This window comes from Bidens hawaiensis, unplaced genomic scaffold (genome assembly GCF_021521415.1).
Source record: "Bidens hawaiensis isolate Kalapana, Puna unplaced genomic scaffold, B.hawaiensis_p1.1 tig00019292_1, whole genome shotgun sequence".
NCBI classification, from domain to species: domain Eukaryota; kingdom Viridiplantae; phylum Streptophyta; class Magnoliopsida; order Asterales; family Asteraceae; genus Bidens; species Bidens hawaiensis.
In genome coordinates, this window is record NW_027492920.1 from 173,044 (window position 1) to 199,137 (window position 26,094).

The 26,094-nt window shown below is 34.4% G+C and overlaps 1 protein-coding gene and 1 pseudogene across 2 annotated transcripts; one reads left to right on the forward strand and one right to left on the reverse strand.

Annotated features, from left to right (window-relative positions):
• Nucleotides 1–3,867: 3,867 nt before the first annotated feature.
• On the forward strand, nucleotides 3,868–12,419 carry LOC143557953 (copper-transporting ATPase HMA4-like; annotated as a pseudogene). The gene is made up of 8 exons (XR_013139651.1): nucleotides 3,868–4,144; nucleotides 4,886–5,640; nucleotides 6,136–6,607; nucleotides 7,337–7,504; nucleotides 7,581–7,835; nucleotides 9,597–9,719; nucleotides 10,951–11,436; nucleotides 12,030–12,419. The product of XR_013139651.1 is annotated as a copper-transporting ATPase HMA4-like (transcript).
• A 1,115-nt stretch (nucleotides 12,420–13,534) lies between these two features.
• On the reverse strand, nucleotides 13,535–20,055 carry LOC143557955 (uncharacterized). The gene is made up of 12 exons (XM_077046903.1): nucleotides 19,656–20,055; nucleotides 17,705–17,775; nucleotides 17,366–17,449; nucleotides 16,984–17,280; nucleotides 16,624–16,763; nucleotides 16,452–16,539; nucleotides 16,156–16,338; nucleotides 15,793–15,954; nucleotides 15,450–15,643; nucleotides 14,577–14,727; nucleotides 14,319–14,484; nucleotides 13,535–13,776 (listed from the first exon to the last, which is right to left on the reverse strand). The coding sequence occupies exons 1-12, from the start codon at nucleotides 19,984–19,986 to the stop codon at nucleotides 13,718–13,720; spliced, it is 1,926 nt and encodes a 641-aa protein (XP_076903018.1). The 5' UTR covers nucleotides 19,987–20,055; the 3' UTR covers nucleotides 13,535–13,717.
• Nucleotides 20,056–26,094: the final 6,039 nt, after the last annotated feature.

Here is a 26,094-nt window from a genome sequence, read left to right on the forward strand (position 1 = left end):
AACCCGAATGCAGACATACACTTCGTGCAAAGGCACAAGTGTGTAATCGTGGCGAAAATCAAGAAACAAAGCTAAAATATACAATAATTTCAAATAAATAGTTTTTTAAACCAACCTCTTTTGATTTGAAACCCTTTCCGACCCGACACCGTTTTAATCTGAAACATGTTCTGACCTGGCCCCTTTCGACCCAAAACCGTACCGACACGAACCGAACTAAATTAACCCTTTTTTATCGGCTCGTTTCGACCCTAATTTGGTCTTACACATGACCTGAGCTCGTCTGACTTGACTTGTTGCCAGTCATAACCGGTAAAGAAGTATATCAATATCATACTCAAATTAAAGAGAATAAAATGCTTTTTTTTATGATGTAATGTGTTTAAAAAATATTGACGTGTGAAAAAGTTATGGACTTTTAAAGAGTCATGGGGGTAGTTAGTTTTGAATAAGGGTAAAATATATAACTATTATATAAATTAACAAAAGTTGATGAAAGTTCAAATACCAAAATTGTAAAAACTTGTAGCTTTTTCTCAAACGCAAACGCTAGTGGTAGTAGCGTTTAGAAAAAGAGCTTTTTCTCCTAATATAAAAGCTTCAAGCCCATTGAACCAAACAAAACTTTTTGTTAGATGGGAGCTTTTTCTTAAAAAGCTTGAAGCTTGAAGCCCCTAAAAGCTCCTAAAAACTCATTGCCAAACATAACCTAAATGTGTTTTATATCCATTTAACTTTATTTTAAAAGGCTAATTCATACACCCGCTTCACTTAATGTGTTTTGAGTTTTCTTTTTCTTTTTTTTGTTTGTTATAGCAAGTACATCGAACCCAAAAACTTTACATTCACTGCAACGTGAATCACCGCGTGTTTTCTATTTTTTTAAATTACGACAAATAGTAAAAAGAGATAAAATTGTTACTTTTCATGAATTTTATAACTAAAAATATATATTTATATCATTCATAAGTATATGTTAACTAGATTTATAAAATTTTAAATTAAAAAGATTGGCTAAAAGGCAAAAAAAAAAAAAAAAAAAAAAGAGGTTAAAGAGTTAAAAATAAAAGGAGCCTAAAATGAACGTTATCATCTTTGGTGGGAAATGTTTTAAAAAGATAAAGAGACATCCCATGCCGATGGAAGCCAAAAAGAAAACAATTTTATCAAGCTATTACTTTTTTCTTTTACTTTTAATTTATGAGTTTTTTTTAAGATAAACCTAAGTCTTGTCGAAAATTGTATATACGATATATGATACGTACGAAATTTATATGTGGTTGCCCTTTAAATGATACGAATATCACACTTCGAACAAGCTTTAGTAATTTTATGAACATTAAAGATAACTTGTAATATATATAAACATTGTCGCAACGTAAATTAAAGTCGATCAAAGGCAAATTTGTCTAAAAGGTAACTACAAATTGTTAAACTTGTCATAACAATAAGAGATTTCTTCATGTGATCAAGCGAGTGCGCATTGATAAATAATTTTAAGATAAGAGCGAACAAATGAGAATATGGAAGGACTATTGTGCCACACTTGATAACATTTGCATGTGAGGCTGGCTACATGGTGATTGATTTAGAGCGTCTAATCATGATCATGCGTCGCACACCACACAGTCTTGGACTCTTGATAGGCATCAGGGCATGATGTGTCATCACTGGCTGCATCGTGCCCGCACCATTATTTACTCGCGGTTAGTTATTTCTACGTGTTTAGAAGAAGACTCCTACTGTATTGCTATCTCAATTCCTTTTTTTTTTAATTTTAGATTTTGTTTATTATATTTTTAGTAAAGTTAAAATGCAAAGGGAGACAAAAATGAAAATGGTGAGAAGGATTTGTGGCAACACAAAAACCCTAAAAAATCATTAAAAAAATAATAACTGAATATATAAATAAAAAACAAAAATAATTAAAAAAACCAAATGTTCCCCCCTGTCATTCCCGTTAAAAAAACGACAAAAAGACACAATGCCGAAAATGAACAAACAACACAATGATAAACAAAAAAAGACACAATAACTCGCAAAATATATCACAATGCCGAATAAACAAAAAGATAAAGTGATCTTTTTCACTCAACATTGTTTTTTTTTTTTTTAGAACGAGTAAGACAGTGGAAACGTTTTTATGTTTTTACATTTTTTGTGTTTGTATTAAAATTTGAATTATGAATTTTTTTAGCAATTTTTCATTACTTTTTTTTTGAAGGTTTTTCTTTTGCTACAAATCTTTATCATTCCTTTTTAGAATAATTTGATTCCAAATTCATGAAATGAAGAAGATTTAAAATAATAATAATAATAATAACAATAATAACCAAAAGCACTTGTCATCCTGTTGATGCCTATCTTTATACTGGAGCTCTTTTTCTATTATTTATTTCTGCCATATCTTTAATAGCGGGTTGGTTACACCTACAACCGAAATGGAAACCGAGCGTTTCGTGGTTCAAAAATGCAGAATCTCGTCTCAATCATCATTTATCAGGACTCTTCGGCGTAAGTTCCTTGGCTTGGACAGGGCATTTAGTCCATGTCGCTATTCCTGCATCCAGAGGGGAGTACGTTCGATGGAATAATTTCTTAAATGTATTACCACATCCCCAAGGGTTAGGCCCACTTTTTACAGGTCAGTGGAATCTTTATGCTCAAAATCCCGATTCAAGTAGTCATTTATTTGGTACCTCCCAAGGAGCAGGAACTGCCATTTTAACCCTTCTCGGGGGATTCCATCCACAAACCCAAAGTTTATGGCTGACTGATATTGTTTCTCGGGGGATTCCATTCATAGTTCTCACACTTAAATCTCTCCTATTGTTTCTGCTGGATAATAATAATAATAATAATAATAATAATAATAATAATAATAATAATAATAAAATTAACCCTAGGTAAGCCAACCTCTTGCTTACGTCATATATTTTGATCGTTTAAGTTCATTAGCTTCTAAGTGATATACACATGTATTGTTAGCATATTAATGAATAATGATCGTTAGCATGTCATTGTTAGGGTTTGTAAATGTATTGCTCATCCTTGTTGCACTTGAATATCGTGATTTCGGTTTAATATCGTAGTTAGAGGTGCAAACGAGTGAGCTAGCTCGAAATGAGCCGAGCCTTAAATAAAGTTTGTTTAGTTATCGAGCCCGAGCTCGAGCCTTGTATTGGAAGGTCGTTCAGGCTCGTCGAGTCTTGTGTATTTTTAAGTTTTAGCTTTTTTGGACTTTTATGTATGTATGCATGTATGCATGTATGGATGTATATATATATATATATATATATATATTTTTGAACGGAAAATTCTTGCTATTTCTCATTAAACTCAAAACGATTACAATAAAGTGGCATGCAAACGGGCAACAAGCTGCCCCGCAACTCCCTTTTGAGCTAAGCTCGAGCCTAGGATTGGCTCGTTTAAAGTATTGCACACGAGCTTGAGCCGAGCTTAGGCTTGTTTAAGTGCTGCACACGAGCTCTAGCCGAGCTTAGGCTCGTTTAAGTTTTTTTTTTTAAATATATAAAAATAATTAAAAATGTATATAAATTAGTTAATAAAACAATAAACAAGCCGACTCCGAACCGATCTCGAGCCGAGCTTAGGCTTGTTTAAAGTACTACACACGAGCTTGGGCTTGTTTAAGTGCCGCACACGAGCTCTGGCTGAGCTTAGGCTCGTTTAAGGTTTTTTTCAAAATATGTAAAAATAATTAAAAATGTATATAAATTAGTTAATAAAACAATAAACAAACCAAGTCCGAACCAAGCTCGAGCTCTTGTAAGTCAAAACGACCCGAGCTCGAGCCTAGTTAGGCTCGGGCTCAGGCTCGGGCTCTCGTTTGCACCCCTAACTATAGATTTGCATTGCAGGAATGGGGAATGAATCAAGGTAAGATATAAAGATGCCATTGCTGCAACAAGCTAATGGTGTTATTCTAGACGGTTCTAGATCAACAGGTGATTATGATCAAAAGGTCACAACCATTATTTTCAAAATTGGTGGAGTTGAATGTGCATCATGTTCAACCTCCATCGAATCCGTGCTTCAGAAGCTTAATGGTGTCAAGAGCATTGTTGTGTCACCTGTTCAGGGACAAGCTGCAGTTAAATACATATCAGAACTTGTTAGTGTAAGTCATAGTTTATTGCTCCCTTCTTATTAATTAGGTGTTTAGTGTTATATTCTAAAACTGAATATTTTATTACTGTGTTTCATATACATTATACATATTTATATTATTTCTGGTAAAATTATCACTTTAGATTGTCTCTTCAATCAGCAAACAGTCAGTTTTTAAGTTGATTTTGATCAACTGATAGATGGGCTTAAGTAGTATCAGTTTAGGTGTTTGGATATGATAAAACTACGGGTGTAAATGAGCCAGCCCGAGCTTGTGAGTAGCTTGTCAAGCACGCGCTTGGCTTGGGCTCAAATCATTTATATTTATTAAGTAGTTATTTATTTTATTTATATATTTTTATGATTATTTACATATATACTTATATTTATAATTTTTATATATAATGTAATATATGTCATTTAATTATTTTCATGATATGTTTATATATAATACTAGTTATTATATAAATACATTAAATAAAAATTATATAAATAAAAAAGCTCGATATGTGAAGCTTGGGCTCAAGCTCAAGCTCGTTTATAAATGAGCCTTAATAAAAGCTTGAGCTTGGGCTCAACTTCGTTTAAGATTGGATCGGTGCAAGTTTTTAACGAGCGGAGCCGATCTCGAGTAGCTCACGAGCGGCTCGGCGCGTTTACACCCTTAGGTAAAACTGATTCTGATTATCATATATTCATATTTCCTAAACACTATCTTTTGTAACATGTTTGACACTTATTTGTAATTCAGGCAAAAACAATCAAAGACACCATAGAAGCAGCAGGATTCAAAGTGACTGAATTTATAGAACAAGATATTGCAGTATGCAGACTCAAAATCAAGGGCATGACATGCACGAGCTGCTCTGAATCAATTGAAAGCTCACTTTTAACGGTTGAAGGTGTCAAAAAGGCGGTCGTTGGTTTAGCTCTTGAAGAAGCAAAAGTAAACTATGATCCTAATGTCACCAACACAACTCATATTATTAAAGCAGTTGTTGATGCTGGTTTTGGAGCCGATCTTATACAATCTGAGAACGATGCAAATAAAGTTCATATAAAGCTACAAGGAATAATATCTCCCATATCTGCACAAGATATAGATTCAATCATGCAATCTCTAGAGTTGCTAAATGGTGTGAATAATGTTGAAGTGGATATAAAACAAAGCATTGTGATTGTTAGTTATGATCCGGATTTGACCGGTCCAAGGTCAATACTGTCATTTGTTCAAGATTCTTGCACGGGCTCTAATCGTTATCAAGCAAGTTTACACGTCCCAGAGAAACAACGTGACACAGAGAGAAACCACGAGATTAAAGCGTATAGAAATCAGTTTTTGTGGAGTTGTTTTTTTTCGGTTCCGGTTTTTATATTTTCTATGGTGCTTCCAATGATTCCTCCTTATGGAAACTGGTTAAGTTACAAGATTCATAACATGCTTACTGTTGGCATGGTTTCAAGATTCATCCTATGCACACCCGTGCAGTTCTTAATCGGTCGAAGGTATTAAACCATCGGTTTGTTAATTTTATAAAACAAGTAACCAACTTTCTTATAAACAATTTGTAGGCCTGCAAACGAACAGAACGTTAAGCGAACCGTTCAGCAGGAAGTTTGTTTATGTTTGTTTGTTTAATTAATGAATGAGCATGAACAATTTTTTTTGTTCATTTAGTTAAACTAACAAACATGAACATATGTCTCGTTCGTTCATTATGTTCGTGAATGTTCATTCGTTTACGTTCATTTATGTTCATTACAGTTCAGTCTAGCTTTCACAATTTTTTAGGTCCAACACATTTTTGTAATATTTACTTTTACTTGGTTTTTGCTTAGTTATTTTCTTTCATATACGTTCGTTATGTTCGTTCGTTACGTTCGTGAACCCTTCGTTTGCACTGTTAACGAGGAAACAAAAACGAAACAAAGACGTTCATTTTCTTGATGAACTAACACAAACAAGTCTACAGGTCTAATGGTTTGTGAATCCATGTGCAGGTTTTACGTGGGATCATATCACGCATTAAAACGAAGATCTGCTAATATGGATGTTCTGGTTGCACTTGGGACTAATGCTGCATAGTTTTATTCTGTATATACAGTAATAAAAGCATCACTTTCAGATAAATTCGAGGGCCAAGATTTCTTTGAAACGAGTACAATGTTGATATCGTTTGTTCTTCTAGGTAAATATTTGGAATCTAAGGCTAAAGGAAAGACTTCTGATGCATTAGCAAAGCTCACGGGCCTTGCTCCCGATACAGCTTATTTATTAACAGTTAACAATGAAGGAAACATTGTTTCAGAAACAGAAATTAACACACGGTTAATAGAAAGAAATGATATTTTAAAGATATTTCCGGGCTCAAAGTTTCCTGTTGATGGTGTCGTGGTTAACGGTCAGGGATACGTGAATGAAAGTATGATCACGGGAGAAGCAACACCTGTTGCTAAAAATGTTGGTGACCGGGTATGTTTGGTTTGTTAACTGTTTTTTTTTTCCGGTCAATACGGGTCGGGTTGGTTTGGCCCAAATCAACTTTGTAGATAGTATAGACTTTGGGTTAGGGGTGTGCACGTGCTGGTTTTGGATTCAAATCGAACTGAAAACCGTAAATTCAGTTTATAGTTTTTTGAAATCGTTCAGTTTCCATAATGGCTCGGTTTGGTCTCGGTTTTGTCATTTGAATTTAAAAATTTTGGCACGAAAATTTTTTGGCCCAAAATAATGAATTTAGGCCTGAAACTTGGGGCATAAACTTTTTTTATTTATTTATGTTTTACTTGATTATACACATCTTAGCCTAACATTTTTGGGCTACACCATATATTAATTTCTTATAAGTTACTTAACATTAATAAAAGTTTATAAAACCATAAGTTCACTAACAAAAATAGGTTTTTTACGGGTTCGGTTCAATTATAAAAGTTGGTTCGTTTTTACAGTTTGGTTAGGTTTTTCCGGGTTTCGTGCATGCAGAACCAAAATCGAACTGGAAATTCGGTTTTTGGAAAAACATAAGACCAAACCGTCATTTTGGATTGGGTCACTTCGGTTTGGTTATGTCAGTTATTTCAGTTACAAGTCGGCTACTTCGGTTTCATTCACATCCCACTTTGGATGACTTTGACGTGTTTGACCCATTAGAGACAAACTAAATTCCAGCTCGACCCGTCCATAATAAAATGTGTCAAACAGGTAATTGGTGGCACGGTGAACGAGAACGGATGCTTGTTGATCAAGGCAACTCATGTCGGTTCAGAAACCACACTCTCACAAATCGTTCAAATAGTCGAGGCTGCGCAGCTTGCAAGAGCACCTGTACAGAAGCTAGCTGACCAAATATCAAAGTTTTTTGTACCTGCAGTGAGTTATTACTTCTTAGCATTTGGTAACTTAACAGTTAGCAGTTAAACTTAACATATTATATTCTAAATTTCAGGTGATTGTGGCTGCTGTTATGACATGGTTAGGATGGTTCATTCCCGGGGTACTTGGAATGTATCCTAAAAGTTGGATACCAAAGGCAATGGACGAGTTTGAGCTTGCGCTACAGTTTGGTATATCGGTTTTGGTTGTAGCGTGCCCGTGTGCTTTGGGGTTAGCCACTCCAACTGCGGTTATGGTTGCAACCGGCAAGGGTGCATCACAAGGTGTGCTTATTAAGGGTGGAAATGCACTAGAAAAGGCACATAAGGTATGCATGTATACACACACACACGTATATATATACATGGGCGGATCTAGAGTGGGTTCACCGGATTCGCGGGAACCCACTGAGTTTCGGATTTTTAGTAGAACGTCCATATAAAAAGACTGGAGTGAACCCACATATAAAATATAGAGTGAACTCTTACACAAATTGAACAAATGTTCTAGTGGTTAAGTCTCTACTTTATAGTTGGAGATACCTGGGTTTGATTCTCTCTTGCTGCATGTTCTCTAATATTTTTTATTCAAAACATATTTAGGGTTAGTTACATTAACTACAAGATTCAAGCAAAGGCTAGGCCATGTACCGTCAAGTATTGTTGCACATGCCTCCATGTTAGCTTTCATGTGCTGTGTAATTGTGCTAATGCATTGTTTTTTTAAAAATATTTAGGACTAAATTCTTGGTTTAATAATTTATTTGCCGATGCATATGCTTAATATATATATATCTAGATGTGGCCTAATTAAACAAATAGGATTGTTCTAAGTGTACAGGTGTATGCAATTGTAGCATTTGTATTTATGTTTATGAAACTTTATCTATTTATAACTTGTGAAATTAAGATGAAATTTGAGCGTAGTTTTAACCGCAGGAAAAAACGCGATCATCAGCCCACTCGTATAGTTACACCAATGACAAAGGCATGCGGATTATCCATTGTTTTTTAATGGAGTCGTTTTTTTTTATTACTGTATCGTATTTTTATTATGTGATTAACTTTACCCGACCCAAACCATTGAATCGACCCGAAAATTTTTATGCCCAATCCTATGAATTCAGAGCACCTAAAAACAGTGAACCCACTGGAAAAAAAATCCTGGATCCGCCACTGATATAGGATGAGTATCATTATAGAACTCTTAAATTATTTAAGAACTTGAAAGAACTCTTAATAACTAATGTTTTTAATAAAATTTTTTGTATGTTCGTGTTATATATACATATACATATACATACATACATATATATATATATATATATAGTTTTTTAGAGTTCCTTAAGGTTCTTAAATAATTTAAAAGTTCTGTAATGATACTCATCCTATATATATATATATATATATATATATATATATATGCACTTTATGGTTTCAAATCATGAACCTTTTGATTTGGTATCAAATTAATGATTGTTAAGAGAGTGGAGATTGTGATGGTTTGGACATGTAAAGAGAAGACAGACGACGAATCCTGTTAGATCCGTAGAAAACATTACTATAGAGGGGAGGAGGGGTAGAGGACGACCGAAATTAACTTGGGATGAGAGGATTAGGCATGATTTGATAGACCTAAACCTCTCCGAGGACATGGTTGAGGATAGGAATTCGTGGAGAAGTAGAATTAAAGTTAAGGATTTTTAGAGAGAATTGAATATCTTAGGGCTTAGACTTGACTTATTTAGGTCACATACCATAATGGTATTTCCCTTACATATTATTATTATTATTATAATTATTATTAGCTTTTATATCGCTGTTAAACTGTGACCTTATTATTAATATTATTATAATTAGTAGTAGTTTTTATATAACTGTTAAACTTTGATTTCCTTTATTTTGCTTCATACTCATACACATACACATGTACTTAGAGCCGAGGGTCTCTCTGGAAGCCACCTCTTTATTCCTTTGGATAGAGGTACGGTGTGCCTACATCCCACCCTCCCCAGACCCTACCTATAGCTTTGCTGTCGGTGGGATTTTACTGGGTATGATTGATTGATTGATTGATATGGAATTTGTAGGTTAACACGGTGGTGTTCGATAAAACAGGAACATTAACGATTGGAAAACCGGAAGTTGTAAGTGCAGTATTGTTTTCAAGGATTTCAATGGAGGAGTTTTGCAGTATAACAATTGCTGTGGAGGTGAGTTTATTGTAGGCATGCAAACGAATGAAGACTTTTTCTTGTTCGTTTGTTTGACTTTAACCGAACAAACGAACAAATTTACTTGTCTATGTTCGTTTGTTAAGAAAGTGATTGTGTTTTTGTTCATTTATTAGTATTCTAAACGAACATAGACGAACACAAATGACCATAAAACGAACACAAACACACAATTAAAAAAAAAAAATCCAAATTATGGTCTTATTTGCAAATGAGCCGAGCTACTCGAGATTGGCTCGTTAAAAAGCTCGATCGAGCCGAGCTTAATCAAGCCCTAGCCCGAGCTCGAGCCTAAACATAAGCTCGTTAATAAACGAGCCCATGCCCGAGCTTCACTTATCGAGCTCGATCCGGCTCGCAAGCCTAAACGAGCCTATCATTTATATAATTTTTTAAAATATATATTTAATAATTATTAATTAATATATATAACGTTATGAAAAAATAAAAAAAAAATAACTAAATAATATATATTATTTTATACATAAAGTTATAATAGAAAAAATATATAAAAATAATTATAATTGTATAAAAAATAGTTGACATATAGTAAACGAGTCGAGCCCGAGCCGAGCTCGAGCTTGAAAATCTACTCACGAGCTGAGCTTTGAAAATAGAGCTCGAAACGAGCTGAGCTCGAGTTCGAGCTATGTGTAAGCTAAACGAGCCGAGCTCGAGCCTAGTCGAGCTCGGGCTCAGCTAGGCTCGTTTGCACCCCTACGTTATTACCTTCAGTTGGACTTCAATAGAGACGTACAACCAAACTGGATCCAAATCTGATCCTGAAACCGATTTGGATCCTATCTGATCCGCTTGTATGAAATCAGTTTGAGAGTATATATTTTTAATCCGGTTCTAAAACCGGTATGGGAGAACTGCTAAGGTTTTCCCTTAAAAACGGTTTCTAAACTGATCCGGTTTGGGCTTAACCGGTTTTTGACTTTGCTTGACTCAATGCAAACCTATGCGGTTTGGGCCCAAATCGGTTTTGTGCATCTCTACCTCCAAATCTCCAATAACATTTTTAAATATAAGCAACATAAACATAAATAAACGTTCACAAGCGGGACATGTGTTTATGTTTGTTCATTTATTTAAACAAACATATATGAACTTCTCGCTGACCGGTTCACTAAATGTTTATTTCGTTTATTTAGTTGATAAACGTCACAAAAAATCTCCAATTTATACAATTTCAGTTTCTTTTCAGGCAAACAGTGAACACCCAATAGCAAAAGCTATAGTTAAGTATGCCAAGAACAGATTGCCCAACCACAAAACCGAACCCACCAACGGCGCATTGGTTCATGACTTTGAAGTCCACCCAGGAGCCGGGGTCGGCTGCAAAGTAGGCCCCAAAAAGGTTTTAATCGGAAACAAACGTTTAATGAGATCATTTAACATCCCTATCAGCCATGAAGTCGAAAACTACTTCACAGATAACGAAACACTAGCTCGAACCTGCGTGCTAGTCGCAATTGACGACGTAATCGTGGGTGCGGTTGCAGTCACTGATCCGGTGAAACCAGAGGCTGCACGTGTTGTATCGTGTTTACGGTCAATGAACATTAAAAGCATAATGGTTACTGGTGATAACCGGTCAGCGGCAACCGCTGTCGCAACAGAGATCGGCATCGAGAATGTGTTTGCGGAAACGGATCCTGTAGGGAAAGCGGATAAAATCAAGGAGTTGCAGGTAGGGTGTGTTGGTATTTGAATCGGGCTTGAAAAACTCGAAATTTGGTTTGAATCTAAGTCGAATTCGAATTTCAAGGTTCGAATTCGATTCACGGGGGACCACAAAAAAGTAGGGAACCGGGTAATCATGAGTTCACATGTGAAAACGAGTTTTCACATGTGAAACATTTATTTTTACATAATTTTTTTAGGAGTTTTTTTCATATAAGCACGCTCTAATAGAAAAACTCATTTTTGCAAATAATAATAATAATAATAATAATAATAATAATAATAATAATAATAATAATAAAATTTGTAACTTAAATATTTTTTTTGTTGTTTTTGTTAAAACGGTTTCTACATGTGTTTATATGCAAAAGTTCCGAAAAACATTGTAAAAAATAAATTTTTACATGTACAACACACGGTTTCCTATATTTGCGCCTATCATTTGATATCTAATCCATTAATGCTTAGCCTATTTTCAATAAATTAAACTTTTAACTAAATTGATTTGAATTTGAATTGCTTGCAAACTTCAAATTTCAAATTTCAAATTTCAAAATTCGAATATTCGAAATTCTATTTGTTGAACACACATTATTGCAGGCGAAGGGGATGATCGTTGCGATGGTCGGAGACGGCATCAACGATTCGCCTGCACTCGCTGCAGCAAATATCGGAATCGCGATTGGCGCAGGAACGGATGTTGCGATTGAAGCGGCGGATGTGGTGCTGATCAAGAGTGATTTAGAGGATGTGATCACTGCAATTGATTTGTCGAAGAAGACGATTTCAAGGATTCATCTAAATTATGTGTGGGCTCTCGGGTATAATGTGCTTGGAGTGCCCGTGGCAGCCGCAGTTTTGTTTCCGTTTATTGGAGTTAGGCTACCGCCGTGGTTGGCTGGTGCTTGCATGGCTGCTTCTTCTGTTAGTGTGGTTTGTTCTTCATTATTGTTGCAGTGTTATAAGAAGCCATTTGTGTATTCAAGATAAGAAAAACTGGTATCATTTTGAAATGTATAAAAGTATATTACTATTATGATAAATAAATTATTATCCGGTCAAATGAACTCGGTTTTAAAAGAAAACGAAACCAGTAAATATGTCCCGTGCGCTGCTCCGGTAAAACACAAACACGAATAATTATATGAGTCATAATCGTGTTTGAGTTTGACCATTCATCTTTGAGTTTGAACATCTGGACCAATTTGATTTTTCGGTTTGTTTGGCTCGTGTTTGAACTTTGAACGCATCAATTTAAAGCCTATACATTTTGGTGGGAAAGGATTTCAAGTATGGTCAACAAAGTCAAGAACCGGGTCAGGTAGGAACTGGTTTCGGGTATGGTCAGGTTTTTGACCGGTTTGGCTGGATTACGTGTTTTTGGCCAGGTCGGGCCCGGGTTTTGACTGGGTAGAGATGGAACTGGCTCGGTTCCACGTTCGGGTGCGATTTCTCTAAGAAACTGAAACCTGGTTTAAACCCACAAGTATGGGTGCGATCGAGCTGAGCTACTTGAGATCGGCTCGTGAAAAAGCTCGATCGAGTCGAGCTTAATCGAGCCCAAGCCCGAGCTCGAGCCTAAAAGTAAGCTCGTTTAATAAACAAGCCTAAGCCCGAGCTTCACTTATCGAGCTCGAGCCGGCTCGCGAGCCTAAATGAGCCTGCAATTTATATAATTTTTTAATATATATTTAATAATATTAATTAATATATATAATGTTATATAAAATAACTAAATAATATATATATATATATAAATATAAAAAAATTAATTAATAAATATTAAACGAGCTGAGCCCGAGCCGAGCTCAAGCTTGAGAATCTACTCACGAGCCGAACTCGAGCTTTGAAAATAGAGCTCGAAACGAGCCGAGCTCGAGCTCCATATAAGTTAAACGAGCCGAGGTCGAGCTCGGGCTCGGGCTCGGCTCGCTTGCACCCCTACCCACAAGTTGGGTAGTGCGGTTCCAGGTCAGGTAAGCGGTATTAGACACTATTAGTGTATCACACATGTTATAATCTCTTCGTTCGAATAACAACAAAAAAAAAAGATAAAACAGTAAGACAATAAAACGTTACATTTCAATGCATTTGATGTTGACAGTACGAAATGAGTTGTATTTCAAACCTATTACATACTTTTAATCTAAATACTAAAATAACAAGGTCCAAACTAGTGACCCGATAGCTTGCGATTTCTCTCTCATGTTCCCGTAACTGTCAACTAACGTTCCAACCACCCTCCCGGTTAAACCGAACTTCATAACTGACCTTACAATATTAATAGATCATGTAGCTACACTCAACTTCTTACGCGTAAGATTCGGTTTTGATGCTGGAGATTGTCCTGTAAACACATGGGTTGAAGTTAATATGTTATTTCTTTCGCTTGTGAATAACGAGTCAAAACATGTCCACATTGCAAGTTTGGTCCGCGTGTTGGGTAGACCCGAAACACATTTAATTTTTAAAACTTTTATAAATATTTGAGTTAATTACACGAATGGTCCCTGTGGTATGTCCACATTGCAAGTTTGGTCCCTAACTTTGAAAAAAATACCTTTAAGGTCCCTATAGTTTGAAAGTTTAACACATATGATCCCTAAAATGGACGGGCATTAGTTTTTCCATTTTAGGGACCATAGATGTTACACTATCAAAAACACTGAGGACTATAGATGTAATTTATCAAAGTTAGAGGCCACACTTGCAATATGAACATACCACAGGGACCATTTATGTAATTAACTCCAAATATGATTACAGAAATTATATGTTGTATTAATAACAATTTATCTTTTTGAATAAAATGATTTAAAAGGTTTTAGGTATTAAAAAACACTTTGAATGGCAATAAACGAAGCGGGCACGTGGTCTGTTTTTGCTTACCAGCATCCTTCTCTGATTTCCTTCTACTACGCCACAATAAACGAATCGGTGTGCCCGAAAATCCGGCATCGGATCTAAGTTGTTTCTCCATATACCGTCGGTACGTTTCAGGGAAAAGCTTTGCATCATTCACAAAGAAAACAAATGTAGGTGGTCTAATAGCAGCCTGTGCATGGGATCAAATCAGGTACACGAATGACCACAATACGAAAACAAGAGAAAACACGAATGACCACGGTAAGAAAACAAGAGAAATACCTGAGTGCAGTAATAAAGGCGGCCTCGCTTTCCACCTCGTGTCCTAGGTGGAGCCTTAAAAGCTAAAGCCTCGTGAACCACTTGATTCAGTGTGGCGGTACTAAGCCTTCTAGATCTTTCTTTTTCAACTTCACTTGCAGCAACAATTATTCTGGAATCACATTGCGAGTTAAAAAAATTATGAATGATTAAAAAAGGAATCTTTTGCATGACTTAAATATGCCACAATAAAATGAGATTCAGCTGTGCCTCACGCGTCACTCAGATTTGTAAATATATTAGTGAAATGAAAAAACGGAACAATTTCATGTCTTTCAAAACTTATATATCAAATATACCAATTTTCAAAATTTATGATATTTATACCCTTCCCTTAAAACTTGCATTAGGATATGAGAGTTCACATTGAATGTACGGACTACGGAGTCGGATTATATATTGCTTTTAATGAAATTGTGATAGTACCCTGAAAATAAAATAGTAAATTGATAGAAATAAATAAGAATAAGGATAGTTGGCCCGGTTCAAGAGGGGCTAGTCTCCGGTTAATCTGATTCTAGAAGGATTAGATCTCCGATTAAAAAGGGTATAAAAACCTTAGTTTTGATACCATAAGCATCCCCTCTCCATAAAATAAAACCTGGACACTTATATAGACACAATTTAATTAATAAATGTTACGGTAACGAAGACGTTTCAGTGTCCTCACCCATTCGCCTTCCTTGGACCCTTCAACTTATGACAGGTTCGTATCAAATTGGTAAATATGTAATTTTAAGTATCTTAAAAGGGTATATTGATACACGCATTATGTGAGTTTAAAGAGTATATATGACATTGCCCCCAAAAATATGGTTTACATAAAAAACATACTTGTCAACGCTGTTACCAGCTATTGCGGTTGAATACACGATCGGTGCCCAATTAAGAATACGAAGCTTTGTCCTGACATCATCCTCATAATGCAATGTTGTCTGTTGATTTTTATTTGGTATTGTGTCCCACTTGTTTACAACAATTAGACAACCTTTGCCTTCTCTTTCTATCCTTTCAGCAATCTTGTAATCCTGTGCACAAAAAAAAGTACATCATGGCATAATTAAATTTACAAATGACTTTACCTCGGTAATAACCGACCAAACAATAGTATAATGTCTTTTTTAACATTAAACTCTTCAAATTTGATAAATCAGAGAAACAATATGGTTTTTTTTACCTGTTCTGTGATGCAGGCCAAGGCCTCGATAACAAGAGCCACCACATCAGAACGCCGAACTGCACGAAATGCTCGGTTCACAGATAAAGCCTCGGTTGTGCTACCTGATGAAGCTACAGCTGCCCTTTTCCTAATTCCAGCAGTATCAATCAGACGAAATTTCTGCAATATATTAATAAATTGTTAAGATGTCAAATTGCATTGAAAAGGTAGCATATTTGGTCCAGAAAAAAGTCAGCATGTAAAGAAAAAGTCAGCATGGTCAAAGTTACCGACATGATTTCATCAGTAACTGGAATATGTATCTTCGATCAAATTTTTGTAACTTTGACCATGTTTTTATTATATACGAGGAAAACAAACCTGGCCATCTGGTCCTTCAAATTCAGTATCAATAGCATCGCGTGTGGTCCCACTAACCGGACTAACAATTGTTCTGTCTTCTCCAACTACGGCATTCAGTATGCTACTTTTACCGACATTTGGACGCCCAACAATTGCGATTGAAGGAACATAACCTTCTTCACTATTCTGAGCCTCTGCATCCTATGCGTACAAATCAATAGTTGTCTGAATATACAAACAATTTAAAAAATAGCATACTGATTACAAATATTAAAAGCCAGTGGTTTCTGATTTCTTGCATTGAAAAATAATACCTCAATTTCCCCCAAACCTGCGCAAACAAGATCAAGAAGCTCTCCGGTTCCAGTTCCAGAAACAGCAGATATGGGAAGTGGTGAAAACCTAATTATCCATGAAGATTAGCTTAACAAGGGTAACTAATCTTAATAAGATTTATACAGTCTAAAACTAAGATCTTGAGCTTACCCGAGAGACCAAAATTCTGAGGCTTGCATTATTCCTTTACGTGGAGACTCACACTTATTAACAGCTAGTATGATAGATTTATGTGAATAGTTCTTCCTCAGCCAATCCCCTATTTCCACATCAGCCGCATTCAAGCCTGCCTGTTCAGAGTTAGTCAATAGGGCCCACACAATAAACTTAACGCAAACAAGCAATAAGAAAGACTTGCAACAAGTACTATTCATTAAACAAAAACAGGTTTTAGATAAAGAAATGTGATTTGCTGTAATGACAACAGTAATATCTAGTATGTATAGCAGAACTAACATAACATAGGAAAGCTTCTGCTAGAATGAAATTATGCTAGTTTTTGAACCAGACCTGGCCATCAACTACAAATATGATGACGGATGATTCTTCAACTGCCACGGTTGCTTGTTTCTCAATCATTGACGGCATTCTAGCAACAGCAGCTTCTCTAGAAGCAAGTGAAATACCTTCCATGCCTATGGTTGTTGATACTGATAACTGTTGTTCCATAACATCAGTTGTTGATCTTGAAACTGTAACGACGCCTCCTGTATCGATCACCATAAACTCCATTGCTCCCCAAAAGGCTCTACCATACAAACGGTCCCTTGTAACTCCAGGTTCATCAACTACAATTGCTCGGTTTCCCTGAAACAGATGCATAATAATTAAAAACATATGAGAAATTATAGTAATAAACCATCAAATAATAGGTGCTTGTTGAAATTTATACCCCAACAAGGCGGTTAAATAATGCTGATTTACCAACATTTGGCCTTCCAACAATTGAAACCTTTGGAAGAAGATGATCAGGTATCTGCATTTAGTCGAACAAGATTCGTTAAAATTAATAATGTTTACATTTTAGGGTAGAATATAACATAAAGTTTTAACATTTAAGCTAGGTGAGAATATTAATTCATAACTTGAAGTAATGTCTTAAGTCAACTTGCAGACAAATCAACAATTCAGTTAGATTCACCTTATTGCATACATGCTTCAACTCTTCAAGAGAATATATATACAGTTTTATCAAACAACAGAATGGTCATAGAGGATAAGGCATACTAACATTAACGGCTTTGATACTTTCCCGCTTCTGCTTTCTTCCTCGTGTTTCTTTTTCGCCAGTTGGCTCCTCCTCTAGAACATGAAAATTTTTTAAACCAGAATTAAAGCTAGCAAGTTAAACTAACACATAACAACACAGTTCCAAGTAAGACACAAGTCAAGCCATCACAAATTTTCATTATAAGTTTTTGCTTAGTACAGATTTCAGTACTTCTCATTTGTTACATATGAATAACATCTAACAGCTATGAAATAACAGTCTATAAAATGACAGTACTCCCAAATTAGTCATTGTGATGAATTGAGTAACCGACAGATATCGCTGTAAACGAACCGCATGTTCGGTGAGAAATACGTTTATGTCCGTTCGTTTTAATAAATAAACTAACATGAACAAGAAATTGCATTCGATTTACTAAATGAATAAACAAGAACAGAGGCTATGTTTGTTCAATTGTGTTCGTGAACGCTCAATGATGTGTTCGTTTATGTCTGTTTATGTTCGTTAACAAATGTTTGTTTATGTTTGTTCATTAACTATAAAACAAGAAATAAATACAAGTATTACGTGACTAATTTATATGTAAAATTAACATATGAAAATGAAAGTTAAAATTACACCAAATCCAATAAAACATTGTTTGCGTTGATTTGTATCCGTTTGTTTGTGTTCGTGAACCGTTCAACAAGTTCATTTCGTTAATGAACCGACATGGACAAGAAATTTAATAAGCGTTTGATAAGCGTTCATTTACATTCATTTACATTCGTCAATGTTTGTTGCTTATGCTTGTTCATTAACTATAAAAACCATAAATATATATAATTACTATGTGATGAATTTATATGTAAAATTAACATCATGTTTCTCTTCATTTGTATTTGTTCTTTAACCATTCATGAAGAAGTTCATTTCCATAATAACCGAGCACGAGCAACAAGTCTCATTCAGTTAAGTATTCCTAAACCGTCCCTTTATCAGATAAAAACTTAACAAACGAACATGAACAAATTATACTTGCTAAACTCTAATTAACCTAAACTAAACTCAAATACCTTACGTAAATCCTAGCAAACCAAATTGACCACCAAAACCACTCACCAATCCTCAACTCCTTCGATAATGAAACCGAGTAATCCCGAACCGCCTTCTCCGCCTCCAATTCCATATAAATGAGTATTATGTGATTTAATTTATATATAAACTAAACATATGAATGAAACATTGTTTGTGATCAATTCTATTCGTTCGTTTGTATTAATGAACAGTTCACAGACACGCTCATTTCCATAATAAACAAACACGAGCAACAAATTTCATTAAGTTAAGTGTTCGTAAACCGTCAGTTTGTCCGATAAAAGCTTAACAAACTAACATGAACAAGACCTCACCAGTACAAAATTACACTTGCTAAACTCTAAGAGCATGTTTGAAATTGAATTTGAAAACAGCTTACTGGCTTATTGGCTTTTTCAAAAAGCTATTTAGTAGCGTTTTAACTTATTGGCATTTTGGAAAAGCCAAAAACCCAATAAGGTGTTTTCAAACTCAATCCCAAACATTAATTAACAAAAACTAAACTCAATAACCTTACCTAAACCCTAGCAAACACAATTAAGCAACAAAACCACTCACCGATTCTCAAGAAACTGCATTCGATTAACTAAATGAACGAACACGAATAGAGGCTATGCTCATTCAATCGTGTTTATAAACGTTCGATAACGTGCTTGTTTGTTTATGTTTGTCTGCATCACAAACAAGTTCAATTCCATAACGAACAAACACGAGCACAAATTCCATTCAGTTAAGCATTTGTAAAACCGTCCACTTGTCCGATAAGAGCTTAACAAACTAACATGAACTAAGATTAACCATAATTAAACTCAATAACCTTACCTAAACCCTAGACAACACAATTAAGTAATTATTAACCAATAAAACCACTCACCGATTCTCAACTCCTTTGATAACGAAACCGCGTACTCCCGAACCGCCTCCTCCGCCTCCAATTCCAGCTCATCCACATCCAACTCCTCCTCTCCAACATCTTCTTCATAATCCGACTCCAACTCCTCTTCTCCTAACTCCTCTTCAACCGAATTAACCGAACTACACAGTCTCACACTCGTTAACCGCTGACGGTTACGAACAGATATTATCGATAGATTGGAATTGGAATTGGAATTGGAATATGAAGACGGAGTTATAACGGAACGTGACGGAGATAGTTTTGAAACCGGTGAGATTAGAGAAACTGAATAATAATTGAGAGATGACATTATTATTATTATTGAATGCTGATTCAGTTTGTTTAATTTGTGTGAGTGTTTTGCTAACGTACGCCGGTAGTGAAGAATGAAGAAGATGAAGTTTGGCGGGTAAACGGATACACAGGGTTTATCAGTTTCTGTTTTGCTAACGTGCGCCTGTGAAAATATCTGGTTTGCTAACGTGCGCGTGTAGTTTTGTATGGGCTTAATAGTTTTGGGCCGGTTGAGTTATGAGTTAAAACTTAAAAAGTAGGCCGTGTGAATGGATCCGAGTAATTTTTTTTTATAACGACGACTTTCTCGTATTTAGGCTAGCGTGCTCTTTAAATTGGAGAGAGAGAAACTGAATAACTGAGAGATGACATTTGATTTGTTCAGTTTGTGTGTTTTGCTAACGTACGCATGTAGTGAAGTGAAGTGAAGTGAAGAATGAAGAAGATGAAGTTTGGCGGTAAATGGATACCAGATTGAGTGAGGGTTTATCTGTTTGTGGTTGTGGTTGCTAACTTACGCCTGTGAAATATCTAGTTTGCTAACTTACGTGTCTAGTGAAGCGACGCTCGACTCGACTAGGTTCGAGGACGGCTCGTTTAACTTGTACTGAGCTCGAGCTCGGCTCGTTTAACTTGTACTGAGCTCGAGCTCGACTCGTTTCAAGCTCTATTTTCAAAGCTCGAGTTCGGTTCGTGAGTAGATTTTCAAGCTCGAGCTTGGCTAGTTTGCTATATATCAATTAGTTTTTATATAATTATAATTATTTTTATATATTTTTTTCTATTATAATTTTATGTATAAAATAACATATATTAATGAGTTATTTTAATTAATTTTTCATAACATGATATGTATTAATTAATAATTATTAAATATATTTTTTTAAAAATTATATAAATGACATGCTCGTTTAGGCTCGCGAGCCGGCTCGAGCTCGATAAGTGAAGCTCGGGCTCGGGTTTGTTTATTAAATGAGCTTACTTTTAGGCTCGAACTCGATGAAGCTTGGCTAGATCGAGCTTTTTAACGAATCGATCTCGAGTAGTTCGTGAGAAGCTCGGCTCGTTTGCACCCATAGTGAAGCGAATTGAAGGTCGGTAGATGAACTGAACAGACACGAACAAGGGCATGCTTGTGTTTGTGTTCGTGTTCGTGTTTGTTTATTTAACTTTAAATGAACATGAATATGAAAACGAACACTTAATCGAATAAATATTTATGTTTGTGTTCGTTCGTTTACGAAATGAACATTTTATGTGTTCTTTTATGATCGTTCATTTAAAATCTAAACGAGCATTTTACGAACATATGTGAACATACGTAAATGAATGCAAACCAACATAAATGAACATAGATGAATGCAAACGAACAAATATAAAACAAAGAGTATTTAAATATTTTCTTTTAACATGTAAACGAACGTAAATGAACATAAATGAACACAACCAAACATACATGAACGAACGTAAATGAACATTCACGGAGATAAATGTACGAACGAAACATACACCCCCATTCTTCATTTAATACAAACTTTTTGTTAATGTTCGTTTGTTTATTAAACAAACAAGCTTTTCGTCGAACGGTTCGCAAACAGTTCAGTGTTTACAGCCCTAGTGAAGTGATCTGTTTGTATGGGCTTATAGTTTTGGGCCGGTGAAGTTTAAAGCAGGCCGTGCAATTGGATCATTAGTTTTCTTTATAAGTCCAGTAATCAAAAGAAGATAAATCTAATCTAATCTAATTATATATCAAAGCAACATGTTTTTTTTACATGGCATCATTCTAAAGTTTTCACATAGGATGCCACATCGATGCCATGTGAGCAGTTTCCTATTTTATCATTTCTTCTTCCAAACACAATATGAAACATGAACCCGTTTAGTTATGTTATAACCCATGACCCGGTTTCTCTTCAAATACAACCATCTTCATATGAAGACAACATTTTGTAAAATTTTTAAAAATAAATTATTGTGTGATACAAGTCTCGAACCCAATACCTCATGTTTGAAACTAAAGATGCTTAAGTAGTTATTGTGTTGAATTTCTTGACTTCTAAATGATATATTGTTAATTCACTTATAATTAATGTATTACATATAACAATTTATTATTATTATTATTATTATTATTATATTTTTCACCCGTGTGAAACACGGGCTCTAACATAGTATTATAGTAACGTAACATTTTTTTTAATAGTTTGTCCAAATGACAAGTTTTTCATGAAATAATATAAAGAGTAGTTGGTTTATATAGTTTATTTTTTGTTGATGTAATTTTTATTTTTAGTTTATGGGGCTTTATTATATTAAAAACAAAAGGAAATAGTTTATTATAAAAACTAACTTAATTTGTCGAAGGTGAACGTAAAAATAGGTGATAATGTGAAAGTATAGTTGTATTAAAAAAGGACGTAGCCTTTAAAGAAAAGAGGAGGTTTTTGAAAGATGAGTACAAATATGATGTGGTGCGGTTGGTGTTTATAGTGTTTAGCGTTGGAGGTGTTTTTATCTCCACGATTTGTAAAGACACCATAACATACTCATTTCTATGAATCAATAATAAATATTATTTTAATTACATGTCTATCGTTTAGACCTGCGAGTCTAAAGAAATTAGGTGCTTGAAGTTTTGAGTATAAGCTCACTTACTACATGAGCTCCAATCTGGATTTGAGTTCGACTCAAGTTTGGGTTTTTAGAAGCCGATCTCAAATAGTTTATGAGTGATTTAACCACTAAAAGTAAATAAAAATGCATAAAAGAAACCATATAAAAAAATTAATAGCTCAAAAACCATTGGTATTGTGATTGAAATAAAACATAAGACCATTGTTATGTTGATAAGCTGCAATTACCTAAACAAGTCTTCGGGAGTGTTTGGGATTCCTTATTTTACCTCCTTATAGCTTATAGCTTATAGGTTATAAATTATAAGATGTTTGAAAAAGTAAGATTTTGTGAATGTATAAGTCATAAGTTACAACTTTATAGCTTATAACTTATGACTTAATTAAGCCATGAGGAGGTAAAATAAAGATTTTTTTTCTTAAAAACAGAGAACTAATCTGGATCCTTAATAAAATCAAATCGATGGTTAAGATAATGGGAGAGTGTCACTATGAATTAAAAGAGACCAGAATGGCAAAATGAAAAATATAATAATAATAATAATAATAATAATAACATTTTTATGCATAATTATTTATTTTCTAAGTTACATCATACAAGAGGACATTTTTATCCTAATTTGAATATAATATTGTTACATAAAAAATTAAACATTTTTGAAATTGGGTGTGTATCCGTGTAATGATTTTCTTTAACGGTGCAACATGATTTCTACCGAGTTTTATATTTGAAAAAATGGGCATCTTTACCCTCAACGCTTGGTTGTATCACGCAAACGCTTCCTACCCTTCTCCACCATTGTATATAAAAAAATAAAGTTTTATGAAATTATATCTTTAGTTGAAATTAGGCATACCATTATGAAAAGTAATGTCTTCATAATTATGTAGGAGAATATATAATTATCATTAAGAAAAAAAAGACGTTTTAAGGTAAGAACAAGGGCATGGCAACAACCAAGTCAATGGTACTTAGGACATCGTTGTCTCCTTTAATGTTCTTTATAATTAGTTATACTCTAATGTGGATTAGTATCTCATTAAGGTTTAATTCATACAACTTACAAATTACGTTTAATCAGTAAATACGTGTGTATAACATTTAACTTGGATTGAAAAGTCTACTTAATTTATCTTTCGGCTCGTAGGTCTCATTTTTGTGTTTGGTGATGTGGATTTTCAAAGCAACTGTTCATAAACTGTCGTGTACGTTGTGTTAATGAGGCGTGTCGGTACAAACATGGTGTCACCAAACAAGCATTAGCATGTAGTTGCATGTTAGTCAAGTGCAGATTTGAGAAGACGAAGACGAATTTGTTAAAAGTACATTTTGGTATATACGTGAAGATGTGACGAGCAAACAAAAAGATAAACTGAATGAAATATCTATATCCAAGTCTAAATGTTTATATGCTTTATCTTTATGTTTACGTGTCATGTGTGATTTATTTTAATTTGTTTCAAGGCCAGCCTGAGGCAAGGCGAGCATCTACTGCTGTCCAGGGCCCATTATCGCCGGGGCTCAAATTTTTCAACATAAGTACGCATATACATACACACACGCACAAACACATATTATACACATATATATTTAAAAAAAAAACCCTCTCAATTTTCAATCCTACTTGATTTCTAAACTCAATAATAACAAATTAGTGGGTCCAATCATAGTGACAGTCCAAATAACACCTTAAATACCTAATGGGTCTCGCTAACAACAAACTAAATGTCCAATATTTTTGTTTATTGTTATCGCAATGATCGTGGATATATATATATATATATATATAACTTTGTTTTGTTTATTGTTTATTGCCCATTTTTTAATACTCGTCTAAGGGCAATCGAAATCTCGGAGAACAACCTGGTTTGTTTTGTGCTGTTTTGAAATACAAGATGATGGTATGTAATTGTGAAGAAGGGACCAAAGGAATAAATTTTTTTGACTTTTCATGACTTCTGAATTGAAATATCACCCAAAAAATGACAAGAATATTTATTTATGACTTACATATCAATATTTATATAGAAGATAATTGAAAACTAACCATTGTGTCAAAAACTTATATATTGTTGTAAAAGTTTTCCCCTAAAAGCAATTATATTAACTTTTATGTCATATAGTATATGATGACTTTTGAAAATAATACTTTTAATGGAAAACCTAAATGATATATCATGACATTTGAAGTTGAAACATTAGCAGAAAAAAGGAATCTTTATTTATGGCCGGCATTTACTGTGATCCAAGCTAGGGTAGTTGGTTTAAATTCGAGCTTGAAATTATACGAGCCGGCTTGGCTTAAAATATTCTATTGAAACAGGGCGAGTTATTTTATATGTCTCTAGGTGAATAATTAACAGACTTTATTTGTATAAGTTTAATATTCAAGCGAAGTCAACTTACTTTAAACCAGACCTGAAACTTATACAGGCTAGCTCAAAAAATGTACGAATCAATTTCGAGCGAGTTTTGAGTCACGCTATTTGAAGAACAATAAATCCCATGCATATTTAGGATTTTGATTTTTTTTAATGAACTCAAAAGCCAATGATTGGTGAATTGTTTTAAAGAAAAAAAACTTTCTTTGGTCATAATTACCCTTCAAAACCTATAATCCTACATTTAGCTTTCTTTATTAGGTAATTAACTTTAAAATAAGTTTGCTTAGTTTGAGGGGTATATGATCAATGTGGGCAAGTGGACAAAGGCTTGCACAAATAGTGAATGAAAAGATATGAAAAAAGTTGATAGCCTTTGGAGTGCCTTCCAAATGACCCATCCAACTTTTTCTCACACCTCATAGTTGTTATAAGAATATATAGTGTTATTTTTTTAGCCATAGTTAGTATTATAAGTTATAGAAATGCCATGATTTAGGAAATATTTATTAAAAAAAACCCAACTAACAATTAAATTAGCGGTTTTGATAGTTAGTCAGTTAAACTGAATAACTTGATCTCAGGCACCCGTGGTTTTGCTTTATCTTAAACCGGTAGATTCATTTATGTTAGATCCGTTAACTCATAATCGAACATTTGGCAACTACAGTTCTAGTTTAACTCGTTGGATACTTGGATTGGTCCGTCCAGTTTTCAAAACATTGATTCGATGATCTGAAATGATTTATAGTAATACAATAATAATTTATCGTACAAACTTTTAGATGTAATTAACTGGGAATATAAATGGTTGTTGCTAAATAGCTATATTTAGGCGTCGGCATTAACTGTATATAATAATGATAGAATGTCATAATCTATAAAGTCAGGATGAATTAGTATAAATTTAAGTTTTTAACTATTGAAAATGATAATATCAAAATAATACTAGTTGGCATAGGTCAATGATCACCTAGACTTAATAACAAAAACAAAATGAATGAACATACCTGATAAAATCTCATTCACTGGTAGGGTTTGGAAAGGCTTTAACGAGGGGGTGATTTGAAAACAAAAGAAATTAGCAGTTCAGCGAGCAAAACACA

Bases quoted from the DNA above. Each gene is read 5' to 3' on its own strand.
- LOC143557955 (XM_077046903.1), bottom strand. From the start codon at position 19,986: ATGTCATCTCTCAATTATTATTCAGTTTCTCTAATCTCACCGGTTTCA. The intron at 15,955-16,155 runs GTTTGTTTTCCT...AATATATTGCAG, and splicing joins TTGAAGGACCAGATGGCCAG to AAATTTCGTCTGATTGATAC. The intron at 15,644-15,792 runs GTAAAAAAAACC...TTTTGTGCACAG, and splicing joins TGGCCTGCATCACAGAACAG to GATTACAAGATTGCTGAAAG.